The sequence below is a fragment of the Zosterops lateralis genome (assembly GCF_965231275.1).
Source record: "Zosterops lateralis genome assembly, chromosome: 4".
NCBI lineage: Eukaryota > Metazoa > Chordata > Aves > Passeriformes > Zosteropidae > Zosterops > Zosterops lateralis.
The window spans coordinates 1,635,203-1,659,083 of record NC_139765.1 but is presented as its reverse complement, the minus strand read 5'-3'; the positions used below and the strand labels follow the sequence as shown (position 1 = coordinate 1,659,083).

General features: G+C 42.5%; 1 protein-coding gene across 18 annotated transcripts in view; it reads right to left on the bottom strand.

The window, feature by feature from the left end:
• The window catches only part of CACNA1C (calcium voltage-gated channel subunit alpha1 C), a gene marked incomplete at its 5' end in the record, with an annotated part of 450,110 nt that overhangs the window by 73,451 nt on the left and 352,778 nt on the right, over positions 1-23,881 (bottom strand). For 8 of the 18 annotated variants that reach the window (XM_083858940.1, XM_083858950.1, XM_083858953.1 and 5 more), the window contains 14 exons: positions 653-811; positions 1,298-1,499; positions 2,339-2,485; positions 2,567-2,619; positions 3,561-3,668; positions 4,240-4,327; positions 5,487-5,593; positions 8,959-9,018; positions 12,562-12,691; positions 14,243-14,375; positions 19,975-20,044; positions 20,172-20,292; positions 21,612-21,726; positions 23,526-23,646. In XM_083858940.1, coding sequence (XP_083715066.1) covers positions 653-811; positions 1,298-1,499; positions 2,339-2,485; positions 2,567-2,619; positions 3,561-3,668; positions 4,240-4,327; positions 5,487-5,593; positions 8,959-9,018; positions 12,562-12,691; positions 14,243-14,375; positions 19,975-20,044; positions 20,172-20,292; positions 21,612-21,726; positions 23,526-23,646 — 1,614 coding nt within the window. Of the gene's footprint in view, positions 1-652; positions 812-1,297; positions 1,500-2,338; positions 2,486-2,566; positions 2,620-3,560; positions 3,669-4,239; positions 4,328-5,486; positions 5,594-8,778; positions 8,839-8,958; positions 9,019-12,561; positions 12,692-14,242; positions 14,376-19,974; positions 20,045-20,171; positions 20,293-21,611; positions 21,727-23,525; positions 23,647-23,881 lie in introns of all 18 variants that reach the window. The other 10 variants (XM_083858954.1, XM_083858942.1, XM_083858946.1 and 7 more) reach the window with 2 other exon arrangements.

Here is a 23,881-nt window from a genome sequence, read left to right as displayed (position 1 = left end):
GCCCATTCACTTAACTTTATTAAGATCTTATGAAGTTACTCTCCATCTTTTATTGATTAATTCAAGCAATGTCTTCTGCAAGTGTTGCCACCTCACTTTTCATACCCCTATTTCCAGTTCATGATACTTGAAATGATTGCACTGCCTTGTTCTAAGGTCACCTTCCAGTTCATGTTACAAGACCCCACTTGTGGTTGCTTAACTTTAATAAACTTCAAACAGCTGGGATGGAATTTCATGTTCTGTGCTGGCACAGGGCAGTTTATTCAAAGTAGTTTCAGTTAAAACAATTCAGCTGAAGCTGAATGCAAGGCCAGGAAAAAAATACAGTGTTGAGGCATTTTTAACATTTTTAAAGGCTTTAGTACTTGCAGGACTCTGTTTAGAAACGTGAAATTTGTTTGTTTTTAAAAGAGAATAGTTGAAAGTGTCAGATATTAGCAGGAAGAGGGCAAGAGTTAGATTCCTCATTTCAACTACATGTCATCAGAAGTGAACATGATACAATTGTTTTCTTAACATGCTAATCCCTCTCTCTCAACACAGGCTGGGAAGGTGAAAGGAATCTTCAATCTCAGCCATTTTATTTTGCATTTTTCCCCAACAAATTCTACTCCTCCATCACCTGGAGGCTTTCTACTTATTTACTTACTTGCATGGCCAGGCAGATGGTGTTCAGCAGGATCAGAACGAACATCAGGTACTCAAAATAGGTGGAGTTGACCACGTACCAAACCTTGTACTGGTACTGGTTTTTGGGGATGTACCTCCTCAAGGGCCGGGCTTTCAGGGCATACTCTACACACTGGCGCTGTGGGAGAGGCAGGGGGCATTTAAAATCCAAAATATCAGGGTGCTCAGCTACCTTTAAATGTCATAAAATTACATTTCAAGTGTTTTACTTGAACTGAAGAAAAAAAATCATAGAAGAATTTCTATTAGGTCATGAATATTTTAGCTGTTAAAGAGTTCTATAAGCAATTACTTTGGTCAGACACTGCTGTTGTTGTGCTCATCTAATCTCAGTGAAACAAATGGCACAGCAAACATTTTTTAGGTAATTTTTGTTCCTTGAGCAAATTTTACAGCAAGATTTTTTTTTTTCCTCTACCTGACTCCTAAAAGATGTCAGCAAAGCCAGTTTACAGTTTCATCTTGTTGGCAAAGCTTAACATTTTCCTCTCTGTGTGCATTTCTTGGCAAGCTCAACATCTTTCTCTCTGCAAGCATTAATCTATTAAAAGCTTATTCTCAGTGCATTTTCTACCTTTGGTGACAGCAAGGTGTTGTAAATTACCTGGTTTTTGTCCAGCTCACAGTTCTTGTACTCTTGCTCTCCTTGTTCCTGAAATGTGACGATGACGAAACCAACGAAGATGTTCATCATGAAGAAAGCAATGATGATGATGTAGATAATAAAGAAGATGGAGATCTCAACCCTGTGATTATAGATGGGTCCCACATCCTCCATGTGGGAATCAATGGACCTATACAGCAACCTGAAAGCAAACAGGAGCCAAATGCAGAGAAAATCTGCAACTGCCTTGAGGCCTTATAGGTGATGTAAATAAAGTTTCGCTTTGTGATTTTTCTTTTGCTTCTATAAGATTTAATTCACTCAGGGATGTGCAGATTTGCACTGGTCTTGCAAAAGAGAAGAACTGGCTCTTACTAATTCTACACATTTGAACTGGTTCAGGGATGAAATGTTTTCATAGTTGAACAAAATCATGGTCTCCAGTTAATAAAAGACAGGAGAGCCCCAGCAGAACTGTTGGGAACTGAGTTTTGTGAGAAAAGGAGATCCCCCAGGAGTCGACAGTTGTTAACAGTGCTGTTGGCATCACCTGGTGACACAGGTCAGGGTGAGCCCCCTGACCCCCTGCGTGTCCCTGTCACGCTGTGGGAGTCCCCAATTCCCATGGCACTAACAGCAGGACCTGGGGACACTCCCCATGTCTGCCAGAGGCAGCACTGCTGGGTTTCACACTGCCCTGCTGACTCCAGGGGGAAACTGAGACCTGGAAATACTGGAAAGGACCTCATATGCATTTTACATCTATTTATACACATGATAATTGCAACAAATGCTGGTATCACTGCTACCATTGGAAATCATCTTTTAAGAACTAGAATCAGTGCTTTGCAAGCACAGTAACAAAAATTCCTGCAGGAATTTACAAAGCATGTAATACTACAGTGCTACTATCGCTATATTTAAAATTCTAGAGTTTTTAAAATGCTTTTGAAAGGGGAAGACTATGCTCTGCCTTTGAATTTTCTCTTCTGGGATGAATGAGGACATTGCTAGTGCTGCAGTGGCCCGGGAAACACTCACTCTGGCCAGCCCTCAAAGGTGGAGACAGTGAAGAGAGCCATCATAGCAGTCAGGACGTTGTCGAAGTCAAACTTGCTGTTCTCCCAGCTCCGGGGCTGGATCATGGGCTGGCTGACCTCCCCATCCTTGTAGGTGATGTAGTACCCTCTGTGGGTGGAGAGGGGAGACACAGCGTGGCAGAGCTGCACTGCCAGCACCAGGGGAAGGGTTGGGAAAGCTCAGACCCACCTGCACTCCGCTTCTGTCTGCTTGGAGCTGTCAGTGCAGCTGTACAGCTTGCCCTGGGGGAGGAAGAGAGAGGAATGAAGGTTCTGTTTGTGGGGTGCTTTTATGTGTGTGTCCTGAGCACTTGTGGTCAGAAGGGTGGGGAAAGGCAAGGGGATAAAAACAGGCATAAGGGAGTGAATGAATAACCCCCCCATGGCTGTGTGGTGTGCCCCTTCCTCCCTCTGCAAGGTAGGAGGTGGAGAGCCTGCAAGGACCAACCCTTCTGGACCTGCAAGGACCAACCCTCCTTTTGAATCTGCAAGGACCAATTCCTTTTGGACCTGCAAGGATCAACCCCCTTTTGAATCTGCAAAGACCAAGCCTTTTGGACCTGCAAGGACCAATTCCTTTTGGACCTGCAAGGACCAATTTCTTTTGGACCTGCAAGGACCAACCCTTTTGGACCTGCAAGGACCAATTCCTTTTGGACCTGCAAGGACCAATTCCTTTTGGACCTGCAAGGACCAATCCTCCTTTTGGACCTGCAAGGACCAATCCTCCTTTTGGACCTGCAAGGACCAATTCTCCTTTTGGACCTGGAAGGACCAACCCTTTTGGACCTGCAAGGACCAATTCTCCTTTTGGACCTGCAAGGACCAATTCCTTTTGGACCTGGAAGGACCAATCCTCCCTTTACCTTCCTGGGACCATGTAATGCCAAATTAAAGCTGTTTAGGGAAAAACAACATTACTGATCATTTCTTCTGATCACAGGTGATGGGCAAGAGTTTCTGCACATGCCATGGGCAAGAGTTCTGAGTTCAAGCTCAATTTTGGAGAACTGTTGGTAGCAGAAGCCCAGGTAGCACTGGCAGTGCCCCCAAATTTCTTCCCTGTTACACACCAAAGACCCCATTTTCCCTTCCTCAGGCTTTTTCATGCTGTTTTTTCTTCCCCTCCCTTAATACAGCTCAATGTAATGGATGAATGGATGGGCCCATCCAATGGGTTTTACCTTGAACAGCTGAACTCCAATGCAGGCAAACATGAACTGCAGCAAAGTGGTGACAATCACAATGTTCCCGATGGTTCTGATGGCCACAAACACACACTGGACCACGTGCTGCAAGTGGAGGAGAGGGGAAAAAAAGTCACTTTTGGGATGGTTCTCAACTGTTCTGGCTAAGGCAGAAACCCAAGAATAAAAATACTACTAATAATTTAATTATTTAATTATTTAAAAAATACAAATAATTATTTTAGTGATTTATTAATTTTAATAATTTAATTATTCAATTATTTTAAAATAATTTAAATTAGTTATTTAAATTAATTATTTTATTTAGTCATTTATATTTATCAATGTATATTTATGGCTGAAGGTAGGATGCAGAGCCAGGCTCTTTTCAGTGGTTCCCATTGACAGGATAAAAGGCACAAACTGAATCAGAGTAGGTTTATCTGAACACTGAGAAACATTTCTACTCTCAGGGTGACTGAGCTCTGGAACAGGTCATGCAGAGAGGTTGTGGAGTTCCTCTCCTTGGAGGTACTCTAGAGCCTGGGCAACCTGCTCTCAATGCTTGAGCAGCTCCTTCTCAACCTCAACCATACTGTGATCCTACTTGAACCACTGCAAAAGCCTGAAATAACCTGAATTTATAGTTTATAGAATGCACAGGGACTTTTCTGACCTTTAGTCCTTTGGCTCTGTTGATGGCCCTCAGTGGTCTGAGGACCCGCAGAACACGCAGGATCTTCACCACATTAATGGCACTGGACCTGGAAAAAAAAAAATGTTTAAAGGTTTGAAAGCTACAGCCACATGGGGAGTGTGCAGCAAGGACAGATCTGTGCAATTCTGCACAGCCTGAGACTGTGTAAAGTATTTAATCAACTCTTTGCCATGGCACTTTGAGGGTAAAGGAAACCAATTTCTGATGTTTTCCTCAGAGGTCTGGCTTCTTGTTCTGGCTTTCATCATCTCTGCTGTGTTAATGAAGGGGGAACGGAACATGGGCAAGGTGTATTTTTAGAGCAGGGCAAACAGATTCTGTAGATATCCGTGGTACAGAAATTGTGCCAAGATGTGATCATTAGCAAGGCATTTTCAGATGAGGCTCAAAGAAGCCCTCCATTGAAATATTCATAGACGAGCGAAAAGTCCAGGAGACTCCAGCATTTAGAGTTTGATGTGTTTGGCCCCTGAACCCACAAATCATTTAAGTGTGTGCATAAATTTAAAGATGTAAAAACTCCCACTGAATTGACTTATGTGCTCACTTTTAAGTACTGAACACAACCATCTTCTGCAGCAGAGCTCTCTGAGCCTTCCAAGACTAAAACCCTGCCTGAGAATCTCCCTCGTGCTCAACGACATCATGTTCTCCTCCTGATTTTGGGAACAGTTTTAATGTTAACACACCCAGAGTCTGACTTAGGTCTGTAAGAAGGAAACAACAGGGCAGAACAAGAACTGTGCCATTCTTAAGATGGTGACTAAAAGCCCAATGGAGTTTACAAATTGTCCTGTTTGACTTAGAGAGCAAAAAATGTGAGCTGATGACTTACAATGGTAACAACTGGGAGCTTGTTTCTCATCAGATGTGTGTTCCTAATTAGGGAACTTCCCACCTGACACAAAGTTGAGTAAATCTATAAATTATTAAATAAATCAACAGGTGAACCAAAGGAAACCAGCGTGACAGAACAGCCACTAACACTCTAAAGATTCTCACAAAACTCCTCAAAAGCTTGATGAACTTCCATTGACTAAGATTCAAACAACACCTTAGGAAGCAGGAAACATCTCATGAATATCCCAATAGGCTAATGAGAAAAATCTTAGATAAGAGGACAATGAGGCTGAGCCATCCCTCCCAGCCCAGCCCGTCAATCCACCCCATCCCCAAACCCATCCAGCTGGAAAGAGCTCACTCACTGGATCCCAAAGGAGATGAGAGAAACGCTGACCACCAGCAGGTCCAGGATGTTGAAATAGTTCCTGCAGAAGGAGCCCTTGTGGAGGAAAGCCCCGTAGGCAGTCATCTGCAGGGAGGCACAAACACACTTTGCCATCAGCAGCTGCTCAGCAGCCAAACCCACCTGGCTGTGCTCAGAGGGGATAACTGGGGGACAGGGTTTCTATTGTTGGCAGACAATTCACCCCCACACCCCAAAGGAGACAAAAGCTGAGCCCCCATGGAAAGCAAAGAGAGTGAAAAAAGACAGCAAGGTAACTGTGAGAGGCCTAACTAAAGAAAGGGAGGAAAAATATACACTAAATAACATCTAGAGTTAGCAAAGCAGCAGAATGACTGTTTGCAAAAACTACTCTTTGCAAATGTGCTTTTTCCCTTTTCTTCAGTGACAGGGGACACTTGTATGTTATAAAGGCCTCTTCATCAAAATTGAATAAAAAATATAAAAGAAAATGGGCTTTTCTGTAATGCTTTTCAGTGCTTAGACCAGCTGCAGTGGGCAGTTGATCACTCTTCCCTTCATGAAGGAAAAACAGAATCCCTCAGGGATTTGATGCTTTAGAGCTGAACTGAAACAACAGGAGGAATTACTGCTCTTTCCAGCTCTCTCCTTCTGTTCAGCTCAATCCCACATCCCTTTTCCTATCCATCTTCATTCATTTTTACTTTAACACAGTTGCATTTTCCCCCTTTAGTATTCCTTACAAAGCCCAGGCTGTATTCCTTGAAAGAGGGCAATTTATTTGTGCAGGTAATCATTATGAATATCAGGGAGGGAAAATAGTTACATATTTTTTAAGGGAGGCTCTGCCCTGCCTGGGTATGAAGGGATATTGAAAAGCTGCTGAAGGATGTCACAGCTCCAGAGCTGGATTGAATGACAATGTAAATAGAAAAGTTTAGACTGAGCTCTGTTACAGGCTGTGACTGGATGAGCCTGGCACAATTAAAGGGGATGAGCTGATGGGATATTTGTACCACCTACCTCAGGCTTGGTGAGTGATCTAATGCAGCTGCTTTGAAGAAACCCCATCCCCACAACTGCTAATGTCCTTTCTTTAGGAGTTCTCATCCCCATCCAGGAATACAGGGGTTTAAATTTGATCCTCTGACTCTCACCTAAGTTGGGTGTCTAAATTAACCTGAGGCAGACACCATGAGACTGAGCTGTAGCCAGACTTCCAGCTGAGAAGGGTGAACTGGGAAGTCAAACTGGAGTTTTCTGGCTCCCAGTAGCTCGGGATGGTGTGTTGGCTGGTGGTTTCCAGCCTAGTGACAATTTCATTCAGAGCAGGGTGGAAGGGCAGATGGTATATCAGATTATTTTCTTCACCAAACATCCATGACATCAGGGAACTGACTATCAATCAGACAGAAATTAGAGGGGGAGGAAGTATAAACTCTGGTCTTGGCTTAGAATTTATACTTGTAGACACATTCAGTTGGGGAAGGGAGGAGGGGTTCTTGCCATGACAAAGGTGGTAAAGATGCCCTTTACTGGTTAGATTTTGTATGGCAATCTTGAAAGAAAGACACCATTGAAATCAGGAGGGGAAGCTCTGCTGAGTTTAAATTCAATACAAATTGTGGTTCTCTCAAGCCTGCTGAGAGATGTTGTCATCTCAGGAGAGACTCTCAGAGAGTGTGTAATCAATATCTGCCTCCCATCTGGGGCATTAAACGAGTTACAGCCTTTTAGGACACCAGTTAAAAGTCCTTGGCAGCCACCTTGCCAACACTCACCAGAATACAGGTGTTGTTATCAGCAACCTGAGGGCAGATGGAGCTTGTTTCTCTACAGCCTTGAACATCCCATGGCCTTTGTTTTCACCACTTTACATTGACTTTGCTGTTTTGCCAAATGACGTGCCCAGTGCAAGGCAGCAGAGAAACAAGAGAAACTCAGAGAAACTGAGAAACCAACGATTTAAACTGACAGTCCTGCACTGTTCTCCCACTTGAACTTAGAGAATATCCAGGGATGTTGCCATAAATCACTGAAGTTAACAGGAGGACCTTGGGAAGGTGGGCTGGGATAAATTCTACTTCCACTGAAGTCATTGGGAGTGTTACCACTTCCTTCAGAGCAAGCAGAATCACCAATTGTGAGTCCAAACAGGTGCCTTGAGCTCTCAATTAATTTTAAAACCTTGCTGTTGGGACATTTTCCTCTCCTTGACAAGCCTTTTGTGATCTGTGCACGTTCAGATTTATGGTGTAAACACAGATGCAAACCTCACACAGACACAATGTGTGCATCTCCCTGGAGAACATTATGGCTTTGGTAATTTTGAGTCATATCAAAAAAAAAGCACGTTTCTCTACAAAAATATGCAGGGGCCACCCTGCTTGCCAGACTTCCACATAGATACTGTTATTAGGGGTCTTGAGCTGCAAAATTTGAGCAACTCTGAGGCACTGCCTGCCAGCACTTAGAACCAGCTTGCTGAGAAAAAAAAAAGCAAAAAAAAAAGCAAAAAAAAAAAGCAGCTGCCAAGTGAACCCAGCATTTAGAAAGCCAGAACTTTGCTCAATTACTGTTATTTAAATTATTAGCCTACCAATTTGGGGAAATTAGAGTTAAGAACAAGGCAGCCTATTTTTATTTTCTTCCAGGCTGAAGCATTCTCTTGCACATTCCCCTTGGTGCAGAGCACGTCCCTGGGAAATGGGAAGCTGGGTTTGGATGCAGCAATTCTCATTGGCAGCTCCTGTCTTTGGTGTCTCAGTGATGTTTGTTCTCTCTCTATACTTAAAAAGTGAGTTTTGCACTGTGTTCCCTGCACTGTGCACCTTGTAAAGCTCACAGAGGTCACCAGGCACCCTTTGGGTTGGTTTCTGCAGAATAGAAACTTTCTCTTGGGGTGTAGCCTGTGTGAATTCAGAGTTTCTTGCAGAGCAGAAAAATCCTGGTTTGGAAAGACTGGCCAGGGTAGAGGGAGAAATTTATCAGGGGATATTGGCTTTTTCCTTGGTCTTCTCTTACATTTCCCAACATTCCATTCTTTCCTTGCAATTCCCCTAAAAAACAATGTTTTGCTATAGGCCCTCAATTACGAGTTGGAACATCAAAATTTTCCCAGGAGGCTATTTAAGCAGCTACCAAAAAGGTCAAATGAAAAGAAAAACAACCCTTTGTGTAGAGATAATAATAACGGGGTTAAAAAAAAATAAAAATAAAATAGGGAGAGAAAGCGAAAGAAAGAGCGAAAGAAAGAGAAATAAAAGAAATGTATTTCTCAGATTGGTTACCTTAAGAATAATTTCTAATGTAAAGATACTAGTGAAGACATAGTCTGCATTGCCTAGGATCTGAAAAATAAGCACAATTGGGTTAGTGGTGCTGAGAGTGACCCGGGAACAAACAGGCGTGTGTGTTAGCGACACAGAAAGCTTGTGGACAGGGAATGGCAGAGAGGATGGGCACTTTACCTTCAGAGCAATTTCAATGGTGAAAATGACAGTAAAAACTATATCAAAATAAAAGAGAACCTGTAAAAATAAAAAACAAAACAAAAGGGGATAGGAGTGGGGAGGTGAGGTCAGTGGCTGATCGTTTGAATGGGAAATCACAGTTAAAAATCAAATATATGAGTTCTTTCCACGAGGGAATGAGGAGGTTTGGTAACAAGGTCCTGTTGAATGCAGTGAAGGTCCTGGCACAGAGGACAAGAAGCACATTACATGAAATCTTTCCTGAGTTACAATCCCAGAGGCAAAATAACTTTTTTTTTGTTGCTGTAGGATTATTGTTATTTTTTTTTTTTTTTAAATCTCATAAAGAACATTCAAAGGTTTTCCCAAATAGGATTCCAAACTGAGAATAAAAAGAACGCTTGGTCTCTCAGTGGAAAACACGAGATTCATTCTTATTAACTTCCATTCAGTCTCATCCTGTGCCTCTCTCAAAGGAAAAAAAAAGCAAAATGCAAAATCGTACTCCAGCTATTTCTTTTCTCTGTCCTGATTTGCTCTGGATTAGGATGAATAACAAAGACTCTGCCAGTTGAACAGAATCCCAGCCTTTGTATTGCAACCATAATTTGGTCATTTGCTGGAGGTGCCTGACTTAGATCCTGCATCTTTCTCTTTGCATCCTGAATAACCAGCCAGCTGAAATTCTCCTCATTCCCAGGAATCCAGGCCTGGTGGTGGAGATACCCATGACAGGCACTGCACACCACAAAAAGTGGAGTCACAGGAGACAATGAGAAGCCCAGAAGTGTAAAAGGACTTTCAAAGTAGCAGCATCAAGGACAGGAATACCCTTCACTGCCTCTATGTTGGCATCTCACAGTAAATGGGAATTTTCTCGCTGATTTATGGGACCAGGATTGAACTGTCTTTGTTTCTGATACATTTCATACTTTAGTGCTATCTACACCACAAATGTTGAATGTCAAAAGCATCATGCCCATGATTTACTGTTGTTTTATAATAATTATGTTTTAAACCAGTAGGCCAACACATGGGAGCTGTAAAAAACTGATAATTTGTGAAATTTAGACCTTTGCTGCTAGAACACCAATCCACATAAAACAGAAAACTTCCCTCCCCTATCCTACAGAAGTTTATTGTATCTTAGTATCTTCACTGAGATTTATGGGTGGCTAAATTCTTACACCCTGCTGTGCAGAGGGGCAGCTACTGCAAACCCCAGGGTTATTTCACATTGCATTATTTAAACACAATCCAAATCTGGAATGATTTGCAGACACTGCATGTCAAATGGGGGGATGTGCCACTTACTGCTACCATATAACTCAAAGTTCTTCAGGTCTTTAATCTCAAATTTTTCTCATGGCTGTCTTGTTTTCTCATGGCTGTCTATCAATTTTTACAACTTAGATAATTAAGAAAGAGGACTGATCTTGATTTCAACCTATATTAATTTACATACATTACAACTAGAAATATCCTTTTGCCTTGCTGCTTTGTAAGTCCTGACATTTGATTATTTTATCAACGGAATAATTTTATAATCAACAGGCCAGATTCATGGGTACTCTCTCTAACTGCTTTGCACAACTCCACCAACATAGAGAAGCTGCAAATTTGATTAAAGTGAATGATTAGGCTGTACCTGGTGCTGCTTTACCTCACCAGAGCACTGCAAAGGAGCTAAAACACTCTGGTGAGTGTTCACTGAGGTGAGTGTGGCCCCAAAGGTGCAGCTGGCAAGGATGAAATCTTAATGAAAATGGTCACTGCCCCCACCTGTGCAGGCAGTTCCATTTATCAGCTGGTGTATTTATTATTATCTAAACATGAATCTGCTCTAGAATACATTAAAATGAGTGAGCACTCATTTGCCAAGGTGCAAAAAGGAGAATATTCTGAGCACAGTCTTGGGACTTGCTTGGACTTCCAAGGCTGTTTGGTCAGACTGGGCTGGCACTGCAAACCCTCACTGTGACACAGGAGGGACACAGCCTGTCCCAGGACAGCAGCAGAGCCCAAGCCTCTCCACTGGCCCTGGCTGGGCTCTCTGTTCCTGTCCTCCTGCTCTGGGATGGTCTGTGCCTGCAGCATCCCCACTCTGCACAAATCCTGGTGCACAGCTTGTGCTGGTGAGAGCAGAGGCAGCTTTGCTTTCAGCTTGATCTCAGCTTGATTTCTTCCTTTTCCTCCCAGGCACAGGGGAGGACAGGATCTTACTGCTCTACAGTGCAAAGGCAAGGCCACATTTGCAACCCAAACATCTCCTCAGTGTCCCCTTGTGTGACACATTTTAAACATCTGTACCTGCAAAAATTAAAACACAGATTTTTCATGCAACACCACAAAACCCTGCCTTGCCTCAAACTTTTAGCTCTTTAATCCAGGACAAACCAGCTCTAACTATTTTTTTTTTTTTCCTCTCATTTAAATCTCTCTGCCACAGACTGTGTGACAGTTTCTATGGCATGTCAGGAGCCCATCTGGCAGCTTGACATGCTGCAGCATTAATACATATATTGGCATTCAGCTATCCCTGCATGGTGTGCACCCTCATTTGTGCACAAGTGGGTTATGTTGGTGGCACAGGTCTGACTGGATTATTTAGCATCCTCCTTCAGGACAAAATGCAAAGCCTCTCTGAGATATGCTCAGGAATAGACTTCCATTAACACCTTCTCTGCATGCACATATGTGTTCAAATGCATGCTCAGGCCAGGATATTTTGGGGAGCATTAAATTAAGGTTTTATTATTAAACAAGGAAAAAAAAATCATCCCACTCTTCAATCCTAGCAAACTCTTCAGGCATGGAGGCACCAAAATGCCACTGCAGACACCAGAATTCAGAGGTCTTGCACATGTCTCCTGAATCCTCATTTTTCTGACCCCTGAATAATGGAAACAACCACTGGCAAAGTTAAGGGAGCACTGAACATTTCAAAAGGGAAATAAGGATGGTCAGGAAAGAGGGTGAGAATGTATCTCTGTGCTGAATGCTTTCCTCTTCCCTCCCCAGGCAGGTACAGGAGAGGAGCACAGGATATTTTTTGAGGGTTATCTCAAATTTAATGATAGCTTTGTGGCTTGTGGTCAAAAACTCTGATTCTAACCTTGATGACATGAATTTCCCCCAGAGTGACAGCATCAAACTCAAGAATGTTACTCCTGATTTACACCAGCGTGGATAAAATGAAAATCAGGCCTTGGGCTTTTTAGTTGAAAAGACAGCATGTGGCAGCAGAACAAATGTTCCAAAGGGAACCTGAAAATCCCTCAAAATCGAATCATCTGTATCCCCAGTCAGTGTTTTTACAGCTCATTTCTAATGCTTTAATCCCAGGGAACAATAATTGTGCTTCAGCCTCCTGTTCCTCCTTTCCCTACAGACACTCCTGGAGTGAACTGGAGGCCAAGCTCTGCACTGACTCATGTTTCCTGCAAACCCTAATGATTTCACACACAGCCTACAAAGAGCAGGAACCACAGAAGACGAGCACTCCCAAAGGCTCTGATGCTGCCTCTTCTGCCTTTCCTGGCTTCCAGTCATGATGCACACTTGCAATACCCAGCCAGGGGAGGAGGACGTGGAGCATACTTGGTTCCTGAAGGAGAGGTGTCTCACGGGGTCCTCAGCTGCCAGGGAGATGCTGCTGAGCAGGATGAAAAACAGGATCAGGTTGGTGAAGATGTTGTCGTTAACAATTCGATGGCAGTGGACACGAAACCTGCAACAGAGAGGAAAGACATGACTTTATCTCTAGAAAGAACAGCAAGATCTGGGAAATATTTCCCTCCTTCTCTTCTGCCAGCAGGACTAGAGGATTGCCCTGCAGAGCATCTTCCCCCTGCCCCAGCACAACCTGTGCAGGGCAGTGCTGGCTCTCCACACTGATGTGTTTGGATGGAGAACACTCACTCCCTCCTGACAGAGCTCTTTGTGATTTCCATGTGCTCCGAAACCTGCCAGCCCAGAATTATACCCCTTGCTTTCATTCATGGAGCCATTCCTGATTCATTTAGGAGGAAACCAGCAGAAAGAGGCTTTTAGGGTGCCAGTGTCATTCTGAGCTGGGGCTGGAGTGTCACTTTAACAGGAGTTGTGGGGGATCTGCCTTGCTACAGGCCTGGCATCAGCAAATTCCTTCTGAGAGACATCATGCCATGCAGGTGGTGTGCTAAACTTTAGTGGGAAACTAAAAGGTAAAGAAGGAGCAGTCTGCCATCGAACTTCCTTACTGGAGACCATTACATCACTGTCCATATGCTGGTAACAGGATCTGAGGAGTTAAACCCCATAATAGCTCTGTGCATAATTCTACAGGCACTTCATTAATCTATTTAGCTCTACTCTTGGCTGTTAGGGCTCCAAGTCCCTATAATAGCAATTTTACAGATGACTGCAGAGGTTAATTTAGTTCCACAAATGACAGGGGGTGGGTGGGTGGGTGGCAGAGCTGGCATTACAGTCCACCAGCCCCAGCCATCCTCAGTCCCTCCCTGTTCACATACCCAGCGAGGAGTGGCACAAGCTCTGCTGGGGGAAAAAAAAGGCTCTGAATTCAGTAAGTACAGCCCTGCCTTCCTCTGGGGCTGTGTTTGAAAGCTGAGTCCTTAGGAGAGGTGCTGGAACTTGCGGTGCTGCACAGAGCAGTGAGCTGTACCCTTGCAAAGGTAAACTCACCTGTCCCCTAAGAGCCCTCCACCCCCAGGTGCTGCACATCTGTTTGGGAAGGGCAGGTGTGACCGCAGGAGATGCATTGCAAAGTGGGAGAGAAGAATTGTGCTCCCATGGCTCCTCTCAGAGCTGGGGACTCTCCTCCCCCTCTCATTTCCTCTTTTATGCTCATTCTTGATGTGCATAAGACACATAAACTCCCTTCTGGGAATGGGTTTTGGGCAGCTCTGGGGACAGGAAGCTGTTACCTCCCACTTGATTGATTTCATGATGCCTCTCCTGCAGTTTGGACCTGGATACTTTGGGAAATTCCAATTTCTGACTCTCCTCCATGTCCCTTATTTCAGAAGCTTTTATGATTTATGTCTTCAATCAGCCTTGCATGTGCTATGAACTCCTAATGGATGTTTTCACTGTACTCCCTACAGCTGTGGTTTCATGGGATTTCATATATATTCAATATTTTCATGCCTTAAAGGGAGGTGGGTCATGGTATGAACTGCTGAAAGGGAGATCTGCATCTCAAAACTTTTGGGGCCCGATGTGAAAGGGGCACCAGCTCTTCACCTCCTTCTTCAGGCTAAACCAATCCCTTAAATACCTGTTGTTAGGGCTGAAGATGAAGAAAGCACTGGCATCAGGCATGGGCACAGCCTTTTCCTTGAGGTGCAGCTCAGACATCGGCCGGGGTCGAGGGCCAACAGGCATCTCAGGTTCTTCCTCGTCTTCCTCTGCTGCAAAAAGCATTTTTTTTTGTCTTTTAGTGCAAAATACAACCCATTCCAAAGGGCTGGGGCATTTGTCTCTGTCATAACTAGAGCTAAAATCCAAGGACCATTAAAACAAGATGCTGAAGCCTTGAGTTTCTTTGCCCTTCCCTCCTTTGAGGCAGTGCCCTTTACCCAGTGCTCACCCTGGCAGGCATTGCTCTCATCTCTCTGCAAAACCATTAATGCTGCACCTACAACACTCTCACCACTCTCACCACTCTCCTCAGCTGCTTCACAGCTCCTTCTGCAGAAAACAAACAGAAAGGCTACTTCTAATGGCTCATTTGAGTCTTTCTTATCTGTTTTCTTATTTTCCATGGACACAGAAAATTAAAAATTGCCTTCCTTATGCCTCTGGGAGAATATCTGGTTCTTAGAGTAGAAGAGCAGCAGCCTTTCCTGAGGTGCAGCGCTCCTCATGTCTGTGATCACTCCTGCTACTCACTTCCAGATTATCTGCAGGATTAATCTGCAGCTGAGATTTTACTACTGCAGAGGAAAGCTACATTACTTCTTACATCTTGTAAAACTGCCTTCCTGTTAAATGCCCTTCATGGAGACTTTCCATCGTACTTGGGCATTAATTTGCCATCAGTGTCTGATATGCACAAAGCACAGATTATTTCCCATAGAGCAGCAGTCTGGCCTGTCGCTCCCCTCTCTGCATTTCTATTCCCAAAAGTGGCACTTAGACCTCATCCTTACTGAAGGACATATTGTGTGGGGTTTTTTTGTTTTTCTTCTTTTCACCACTCCTCCAGTTTATCAAGATTGTTTTTCTTCTATTTGTGAGCATCTCCATGGAGCTGCTGCTGCATCTGGGGCTGTGTCTGGATGAGCACATGAATGCCCCAGAACCAGCAGTGAGCACATTGATTACACTGACCAGAAAGCCTCAAAATTGTCCCTTTTTATAATTTACAGGGGGGAAGATAAGAAAGAGGGGAATGAGGCTGAGACTCTTAAAACCTGTGTCATCTCCAGGCAGAGCAGTGAGTAATCTCAAGATAGAAAATGCAGAGATGAAGGTTGAGTGGAATGTGAAAGAGAAGCTGCTGCCTTTGAGGATTTCTTCTACCTGCTGAAGTCAGATGTTGCTTTGTAAATGACATGATGGGATTTTGCTGTTTTAAAGATCCCAATCCTCTCATTTAATCAGCAACACAGGAAAAAAAACCCCACCAAAATTCTTTAAGAAAAGAGCCTGACATGTTAGAGACAACTGATTCATCTTGCAGGCACTGCAAAGGAAGAAACTCTAATTAAAAGGTTCATCTTGAGTCCATACAGGGAGATAAATTCCAGGAATTGTGTTCCTTTAGGGTGAGGTACAGTACTTGATCTGGTTACAGGACACATCAGAAAGAGCAGATGAATCAGCACAGATCCTGATCTGGATATCAGAGAGAGGAGAAAAGTGCCCTTTTTGAATGCATGCCATTATTACATGCAAATGGGATTCTTTCTTTACACTTCCAGTACCAAGAGTTCAGCTCCAATTCACTTGATAGATCTTTGCATAAATGTTTGAGCTGGTACATGGAGTTTGTACTTTTTAAGTCAGTCTATTTTTTAACAGCACAATTCTATGTCTAATATACTTCATTATACTCTTTCTATAGGTTTTATTAGCTAAAGAAACATCATGCAGAAGTACTTTTTTACTTTTTTTACAGGACTTGTAGAATAGGTGTTAAGGTTAATGTGCATGTTTATGTAATATAACCATACTTTGCACCTTTTATCTATGGATTTCAGAGGAGGCTGATAAAGAGTGAGGTAAGAAAATTCTTTTTCTTCTTTAACAGGCCAGAAAACCAATGCCCAGGATCCTGTGGGATATTTGAAACTCTTACTTAAGAAGAGTATTCTGGGTCCCTGCTCTGCGCCTTCAGTGTGAGATCACTCTTCTTTTATTACTCAGAGGAATGCTTAAAATACACTTTTAAATGGGCACGGAACAATGCCTCTGGAAAATGGACCCTTAGCAGAAGGATCAGCCCCATGAAGACCATAAAGCACATTGTTCCTCTCCTCTTTTTCTCCTGTCTGCCATGCAGCAAGAAATATATATTAATGACTCCAGCAAGCAAATACTCTCAGGCTGAAAACCACATTCAGCTCCTCAGCCACAGGTAAAGAACAATGTTCTACTTTTCACTCAGAGTCTAGGGTGCAGAAGAAAGGAAACATTGAGGGCCAAATTCACAAAGAATAACATGATTACAGCCTCATCCCAGGTCACTGCCCATCCTTTCCACCTCCATATAGAAGCAGCACAGCTGCTCACTTTTGTAGAAGCAAATGTTCTCTGGCTGTGCAGACAAGCACAAACAGGCTGCAGTGCAGCATCAGTGAGAAATTTGATGGTGGGGAGGTGTTTTTTTTTTACTGTACAAAGACCAGAACTCTCGTATAAGGACATTATTTAGCTTCAAGCTCCCATGAATCATCCCAAGCTTTTACCTCCATCTGACGTCCCAAATTCTTCGCCTATTTCTGTGCTAGACTGCAAGACTAGCTCCCTGTCTTCCTGTAATAAACACATCACCATAATAATCCTCCTAGTGTACACAAATCTCTGGGAGAACCAGGCTGTCCTTCCCCCCCCCCAAAAAAAAAAAGAGGCCAGGTGATGGGAGGAGCTTCATTTATTTCTGGGGCTGAGGAGGAACAGAGTGCAGCAAACAGAGTCAGGAGAGGTTATTGAGAAAACTGCTTTAAGGAGCGGAAAAAAAATCAGAGGATGAGCAAAGTAGGTTAGGAGAAATAAATCAAGTGATCAATTCAAACTCTTTCTGAACACTGAATTTTCAGTCTTCACAAAGAATTGATGAACAATTCAGGGAACAAGTCCTGTTTAGAAATGGCATTGATGCCATAGAGTGGCAAGTAACCACGATGGTGTCCCTTTTAATTTCTGATAGGAGACAGGAGAAAACCTGATAATCCATTCAGATTTCAGGTTTTGTTCAGAAGTACATTGAGATAGGGATTGGCACCCTGAGGCAGGCACTAAAAGTGTTTTCACTTGATTTTCTGCACTCTAATTCTAGGCATGACAAATAAAAAGTAGATGTAGGGTTTTGTTATATTTTTCATTCATAAGCTGCTCTTACTAAGCTCTCTACAGAAAGTAAATAAACCCCAATTCCATTAGCAGCAGACTCAAAATTGACATTCAGATGACTGATATTTCACTTGGAAAAAAAAATAATGTAATTGTCTGTAAATCCAAGCCAGCTGAGAAACAGGAACAAAATTGTATCAAGCTGTTTTAATTTTGTGCTTCTTACTAAAGACTCCCACAAACCCCTTAATAACTGGGGATGTGTTTCCAGTAAGTGTCTGTCCCTACAGAGAAAATTAAATGCAGAGTGACCTGTCTCAGACAGTGTTAAAATAGTATTGCCCAGAGTTAGGACCACACTCTACTCCTGATAACTTTGCTATAAATATTGAAGAATACAAGTACAGCATATGTGAGGACCTCTTGTACTGAAAATCAAACGCAATGAACATTTTGCTTGTCTGAAGCTCTTGTCCATCTATTCAAAATGAACTCTTGTGTTCTTTTTTACCCTGTCAAATCAGCCTATTATCAGACATTTATTTATTAGGAATCATGGAATAGAAGAGAGAGTGTTCTGTAGCCTATTAGAGCCTGTTACATAATCACAGACACACAGGAGAGCAGAGCAGGATCACAAAAGGCCTCCTGGTTCATGCCCCTGCCAGGCCAGGTCCAATTAATTATTTTATCTAAACCTTCTCTGGGAGACATTTTTCTGACTTGTCCTTCACAACATTCAGTGATGCTGGGCTTCCACAACCATCTCTGTGAACCTTTACAGCCTCACCATCAGAAAATTCTCTTTGCCGTGAATCTTAAATCTGTTACTTTACATTGGAGATAATTCTCCTCCCATCCGTGGATGTTTTTTATGCATTTGAAGATGTTTCTCCTGAATGATCAAGGTTTCAAATGACCAAGGTTCATTCAATCTTAGTTCTTGGTCACCATTCTCTTCTATATTCCTCCAAATTCAGCCCCACTTCTCTTAACCAGAGCACCCAAAAAGAGCTGTGATATTCCAGATTTTATCTATGGTGAGCACAATAAAACAATGACTTTGCCTAGATCAGCCTTCATTGACCAGTTAAAACAAGCCCAAACTGCACAAAAGGGTCATTCTTTCTCTGTGTCACAAATCTCACTGCTGGCTTGCCTTTTCAAACTGTTGCTGACATCTGTTGAGCTCGTTCTCATAAGATCCAGATCCTTTTCTCAAGGACTGTTACCTAACTAGCTGTCACCTAAGATCCTTTATTCCTGAATTGTTTATTCCTGTCTATGCACAGAGCCTGGCACTTTCAATTTTATTTAGACCATTTATCCAGGACCTCAGGAGCTCTTTGAATTCTAATGCTGCCCTCCAGCACGCTTCTTGTCCTTCCCAGCTTCATGTTCATCTACAAATGTAATAAGCATATTGCCTCTTCCATCATCCAGGTCATTAGCAATGAACTGAGCTGAACTCCACACAGGTTTTTTGGGTTGTACAAACTCACTTGGGCCATCACTGCTCTTCCCAAAAAAGAGTCTGATCATTTCTCTCACCATCATCCAGACCATGTTTTTACTAGTCAGCTTATAAGAGATGGTCAGAAGCCTTGGCAAAGTTAGAGAATATGACATCTACTTGTTTTTCTCCTGCCTACAAGTGTTTGCAGCCCCTTTCAGAAGGAAATAAGGGTGGTTTGATGTGATTTGCTCTTGGCAAATCTATGTTGGCTGCTGGTCATCTCCTTATCTTGAGGTCATAGAGTTTGTTTAATCCTTTGTTCCAGCACTTTTCCAAGAATGGAAGTTGAACTGAGTAACTCCAATCCTGTCCCCCCATTCAGGGTCTCTTGAACACTGACTAAAATTCTGAGATTTCCTCAATCAATCTTTCAAGTATCTGAGAATGAAGTTAAATTAGGCCCACCTGACATGAAAACCAGCCTAACTAATGCTACAGCTTGTTTCTTGCACTTCTAGGCTGAGATCTTATGCCTTTAGAGTTATGATAGTGTCACACTGTCCTTTTTGAGTAGAAAACAGTGCAAAAAGCCATTCAGCACTTTCCCTTTCATGCCCATCTGTTGTGAGACTGCCCTGACCACTGAGCACTGAAAAAGCACACTGAAAACAGTGTCACATGTACATTTTCAAACAGGGAGGTTTTTATATGATTTTATTCTCTGTAAAGCTCCATTTTTACCAATAAAGGTCTTTACAGAGGACAAAATCAAATATGAATGATCAGTTCAGGGACTTCAAAGGGCTAAGTCAACACCTGTGTAAACACAAGGAAAAACACCATCCTGTCCAATCATGGACAGCAAACCTGCTACCCAAATTTGGCTTTGTGTGCATTATCAGCTGGAGCTTCTGTAGGGTGAGGGATACAAGGAAGGAGATGTTTACCTGGAGTTTCTATAGGGTGAGGGATACAAGGAAGGAGATGTTTACCTGGAGTTTCTGTAGGGTGAGGGATACAAGGAAGGAGATGTTTACCTGGTGCTTCTGTTGTGGGATAAGGACTCTTTTCTTCGCTTTCATTGGGCTGATAATCATCCACATTGATCTGGCAGAAATGGAGGGAGAAGCATCAAAGGCTTTATCAGACCAAGCAGGCAGTTTTTATTTCCTTAGAAACCCAAGCTGTTCATGCCACCACTGCACAGGGAGTGCTGGCTGCCAGCAGCCCTTACCTTGGTGGCAGGTGGGGACTCTCCATCAGCAGTGATCGATTTCAGCTCAATTTTCTCCTCCTTTGTCTCTTCCTCCGCAGCTGTTTTCTCCATCTCCTGCTTCTTTTCGGGACTAGCGGTCCTAGCAATTTTACAAGATAAAAACACCAAAGAGTCACAAAAAGGTGGAAAAAGCTGCTTCCCTTTCAGGAGCTTCATGTAGTAGAACACACACCATGAGAACAATCAACTGGTATCTCTATTCTGTGTCCAGTGGCTGCACCTTGTCCTCCTCTGCAGGCAAAGGCAGAGGCTCTGATCTGTCTATGTAATGTATATTTTATAGACAATAATGTATATTGTATAGTATATTTAATGTATATTTTATACACAATAATATATATTGTATATACTGTATATAATGTATATTGTCTATACTATATTTTATAGTAGATTTAATTTATATTTTGTAGCTTCCTCAATGGCAAGTATTTGTGCAAACGCATATTTAAGGTCTGTCAGCAGAGATCCCTTTGTTCACTCAGTGACAAAAGTATGGATTACTTTCAACCCAAATTTTGTGAACTTCCAACTACATTTCCTCCAAAGTTTTGCCCCTCACTGCACCCCTAGAGTGAGAGAAATCTGCTGAGCTGCACGCAGGGTGAAGCAGAAGGAGCTGCACAAGAGATCCCCCTCCAAGCAGCCAGTGAATAGGAATAAGCAGCAAGGAGAGGCTTCCCTGCTGCTGGCAGCTGGGAATGGCAGAGGAGCTCCTCATCCAGCTTGTGCCCCTGAAGTGTCTGCAGAAACACTCAAAGAGCTGGCAGGGGAAGAACAGCATGTGGCATATCAAAAGAAAAAGAAGCTGCTAAATCTCATCGTGGGGATGACAGGAAATGTGCCTCGTGGCCCAAAGCAAGCAGAAGATAGTAGGGAGATTCAAATGGGATTGACATCATTTCACACTCATTCCTTGCTGATGCTCTGAAAACTCAGCAGTAACCCAGACTTCCTTTCCTCTGCTCAGCTGGGAGGGAATTCCTAACACACAACTTTCCTGTCTCATGATTGGAATTCCTTTGTATTAAAAATTATATAGACATAATCTGCAGAATTTCTAAATTTGCATTTAAAAATTATAAAAATATTATCAATTTAAATATATAAATTAAAAATTATATTGGCATAATCCCTCATATAATTACATTATGTACATGGAATTATAATGTACATAATTACATATTTAATGTAATTAAATTTATAATCTATAGATATATATATATACAAGTTATGTATGTATATAGATCTATATACATACATATAATCAATAATCTATACACATACAAGTTATATATATTATATATACACACATGTATGTATAAGCATCATATTCATATATATCCATGCTGTGTGACATTACAGGAATGTGTGCAGGTAGATGGATGTAAATGGATTTACCTAGCCAGCTTTTTCCTCTCTTTCTCCTCTTCCTCCTCTTTCTGGGCAGATGTTAAACTCTCAGCATCAGCAAGGTTGTCCACAGCAATGGCCAAGAATACATTCAGCAGGATATCTGTTTGTGTGCTGCTTAAAGAAAACGGGCTTTGAAAACTGCAGAAAAAGATTACACCAAAGGTCTCTTAATTGAAAAGTTTTTAGCAGCCTGTCATCAGATCTCTTGGATTTTTCCAAACTTCCATTTCACACAGCTGCACATCCATCATGCACAAACCTACACCTTTCTTCCACACAGATAACACACTTTGTGGGATTTCAAACTTCCACAACAGAAAGGCTGATGTAAAACACCTAAGCCTGGATTTACATTTTAGTTTTCCAGTTTCCCAAGAGTGTCTCCCTTTGTGCAGAAAAGCCCACTGAGCACGAGAGGAAGACTGAATGCTTTGTGTCTTTTGACAGCTAGGGGATTTTATGGACTGCAAGAACTCTGATGAGCATTTCTGATGTTTAATTTAGCCTGGGCAGTGAAGGGCTGAGCTGACAGCTCTGCTACCTCCTTGCAGAGAGCCCATGCATGGCCAGTCAATGCCCATGTAGCTGAAGGGCAAAAAATCACAACTGTTTTCTTGTCTTACCAGTCAGTGTTCAGCTCTCGTGTTACAAATCTCACCATAAGGTTGTTTTATCAATTTCTTGAGTGTAGATCTTATCACACCACGATAACTTTTAGGCAAACCCCAGTTCAAGGCTTAGTCTGGAAACACAGACATCCCCCCCCTCCCCTGGGCTCCAAGGTCTGGAGGCTCCAAAGTCAGCCAACATGTAGAGTTGGCTCACATTTTCACAAGGAGATCCAAGTTGTAGCTTTTATTTTTTTTTTTTTTCAAGCTGTCAGCCAGATTGCCTACCTCGACCTTCAGATAAGTGGAATTGCACCACCTCACTTTGAAGTGAGGCCCTGCAGGTCAACTGAAATGTCAAATAACAGGGTTTGAGAGATGTGAATTATGGGCAAAGGCCAGAAGAGCTGGGCTGAGTCTACAAGGTGACTTTATAGATGCATTATAGGATAAAAGGAAATGTCACCCCTGACACAGGAGGGCCATTCATTGGGGAGGCAGAAACTAAGGACAAATTTGGAGCAAACTGAGATAGGGAGCAGAATGGCAGCTCCGTGTGATATGCAAATTCCTGTGAAGAGACACTCACAGCACAATCATGGAATGTGTTTTGTGCCTCCTGGGGTAAGTACAGAGCCCTCACTTCACCTTAAAACCAGACAGAACTGAAGTCACTCAAGACCAGCACAGGCTGGAAGATAAAGGAGCACAAAAATTTTCTGTTTGAAGAACACACAGATTGCAGGGAGTGAAATGGAACACAGGTCCTGTTGGTTTATACATGAATTAATATATGATCTTACATAAATCAATCATGTCAAACATATGTTACTCCCATTACAGCATTTGTATGTAGCATATTGCAGATTACACATATTTTTATTCCACATAAGGCTTGGATGGAAGCACATGGAATATATTACTAAAAAAGCAACTAAAGTTTTTTTTAAAAAATGCAGTAAGTAGAGTAGGAACAATCAGAGATTAGTTTGAAGAGAAGGAAAGAAAGAAAGAAAAACCTATGAAAGAATTAAGGGGAATGAAAAATAAAAACATTAAACATGTGAAGGTATTAAATAAAAGCTAACATGTGGAACTGGCACGTAGCTGACTCTCACAACTGTTTAAATGCCTTAGCACCAGCTAAAACAAAAGGAACTTGTTGAACTTTTGGAAGTGCAAAGCCAAAATTCAGACGCTGAGGTGTGAAATTCACTATTTACTGACATAACAAATAAATAGTGGTTTTAATTCATCCCCTCTCGCAGAAAAGAGTAGCATCAAAGGATACAGTTCCCACAGATGAAGAGGATGATGAAGTAAATACAGACCAACATTCCTGGAAAAGAGGGGCCGCCATAAGCCATGATCCCATCATACATCACCGAATTCCAGTCCTCCCCAGTCAGGATCTAAATGACACATTCCCACCAATAAGGGATACAGTGTTAGACCACACAGAGAACTTGAAAACCCCATAACACAAAGATACCCACTGTCCTAGAGAACACCCCCCCCACCCCAGGATGGAGCTGATGGAGACTCTGGCTGTGTCCATCTAAAACATTAATAAAAACAAAACCAAAAACAAACCAAAAACCCAAATGACAAACCACAGAACAAAGAAAATGAAAAGAAGGCCTGTGC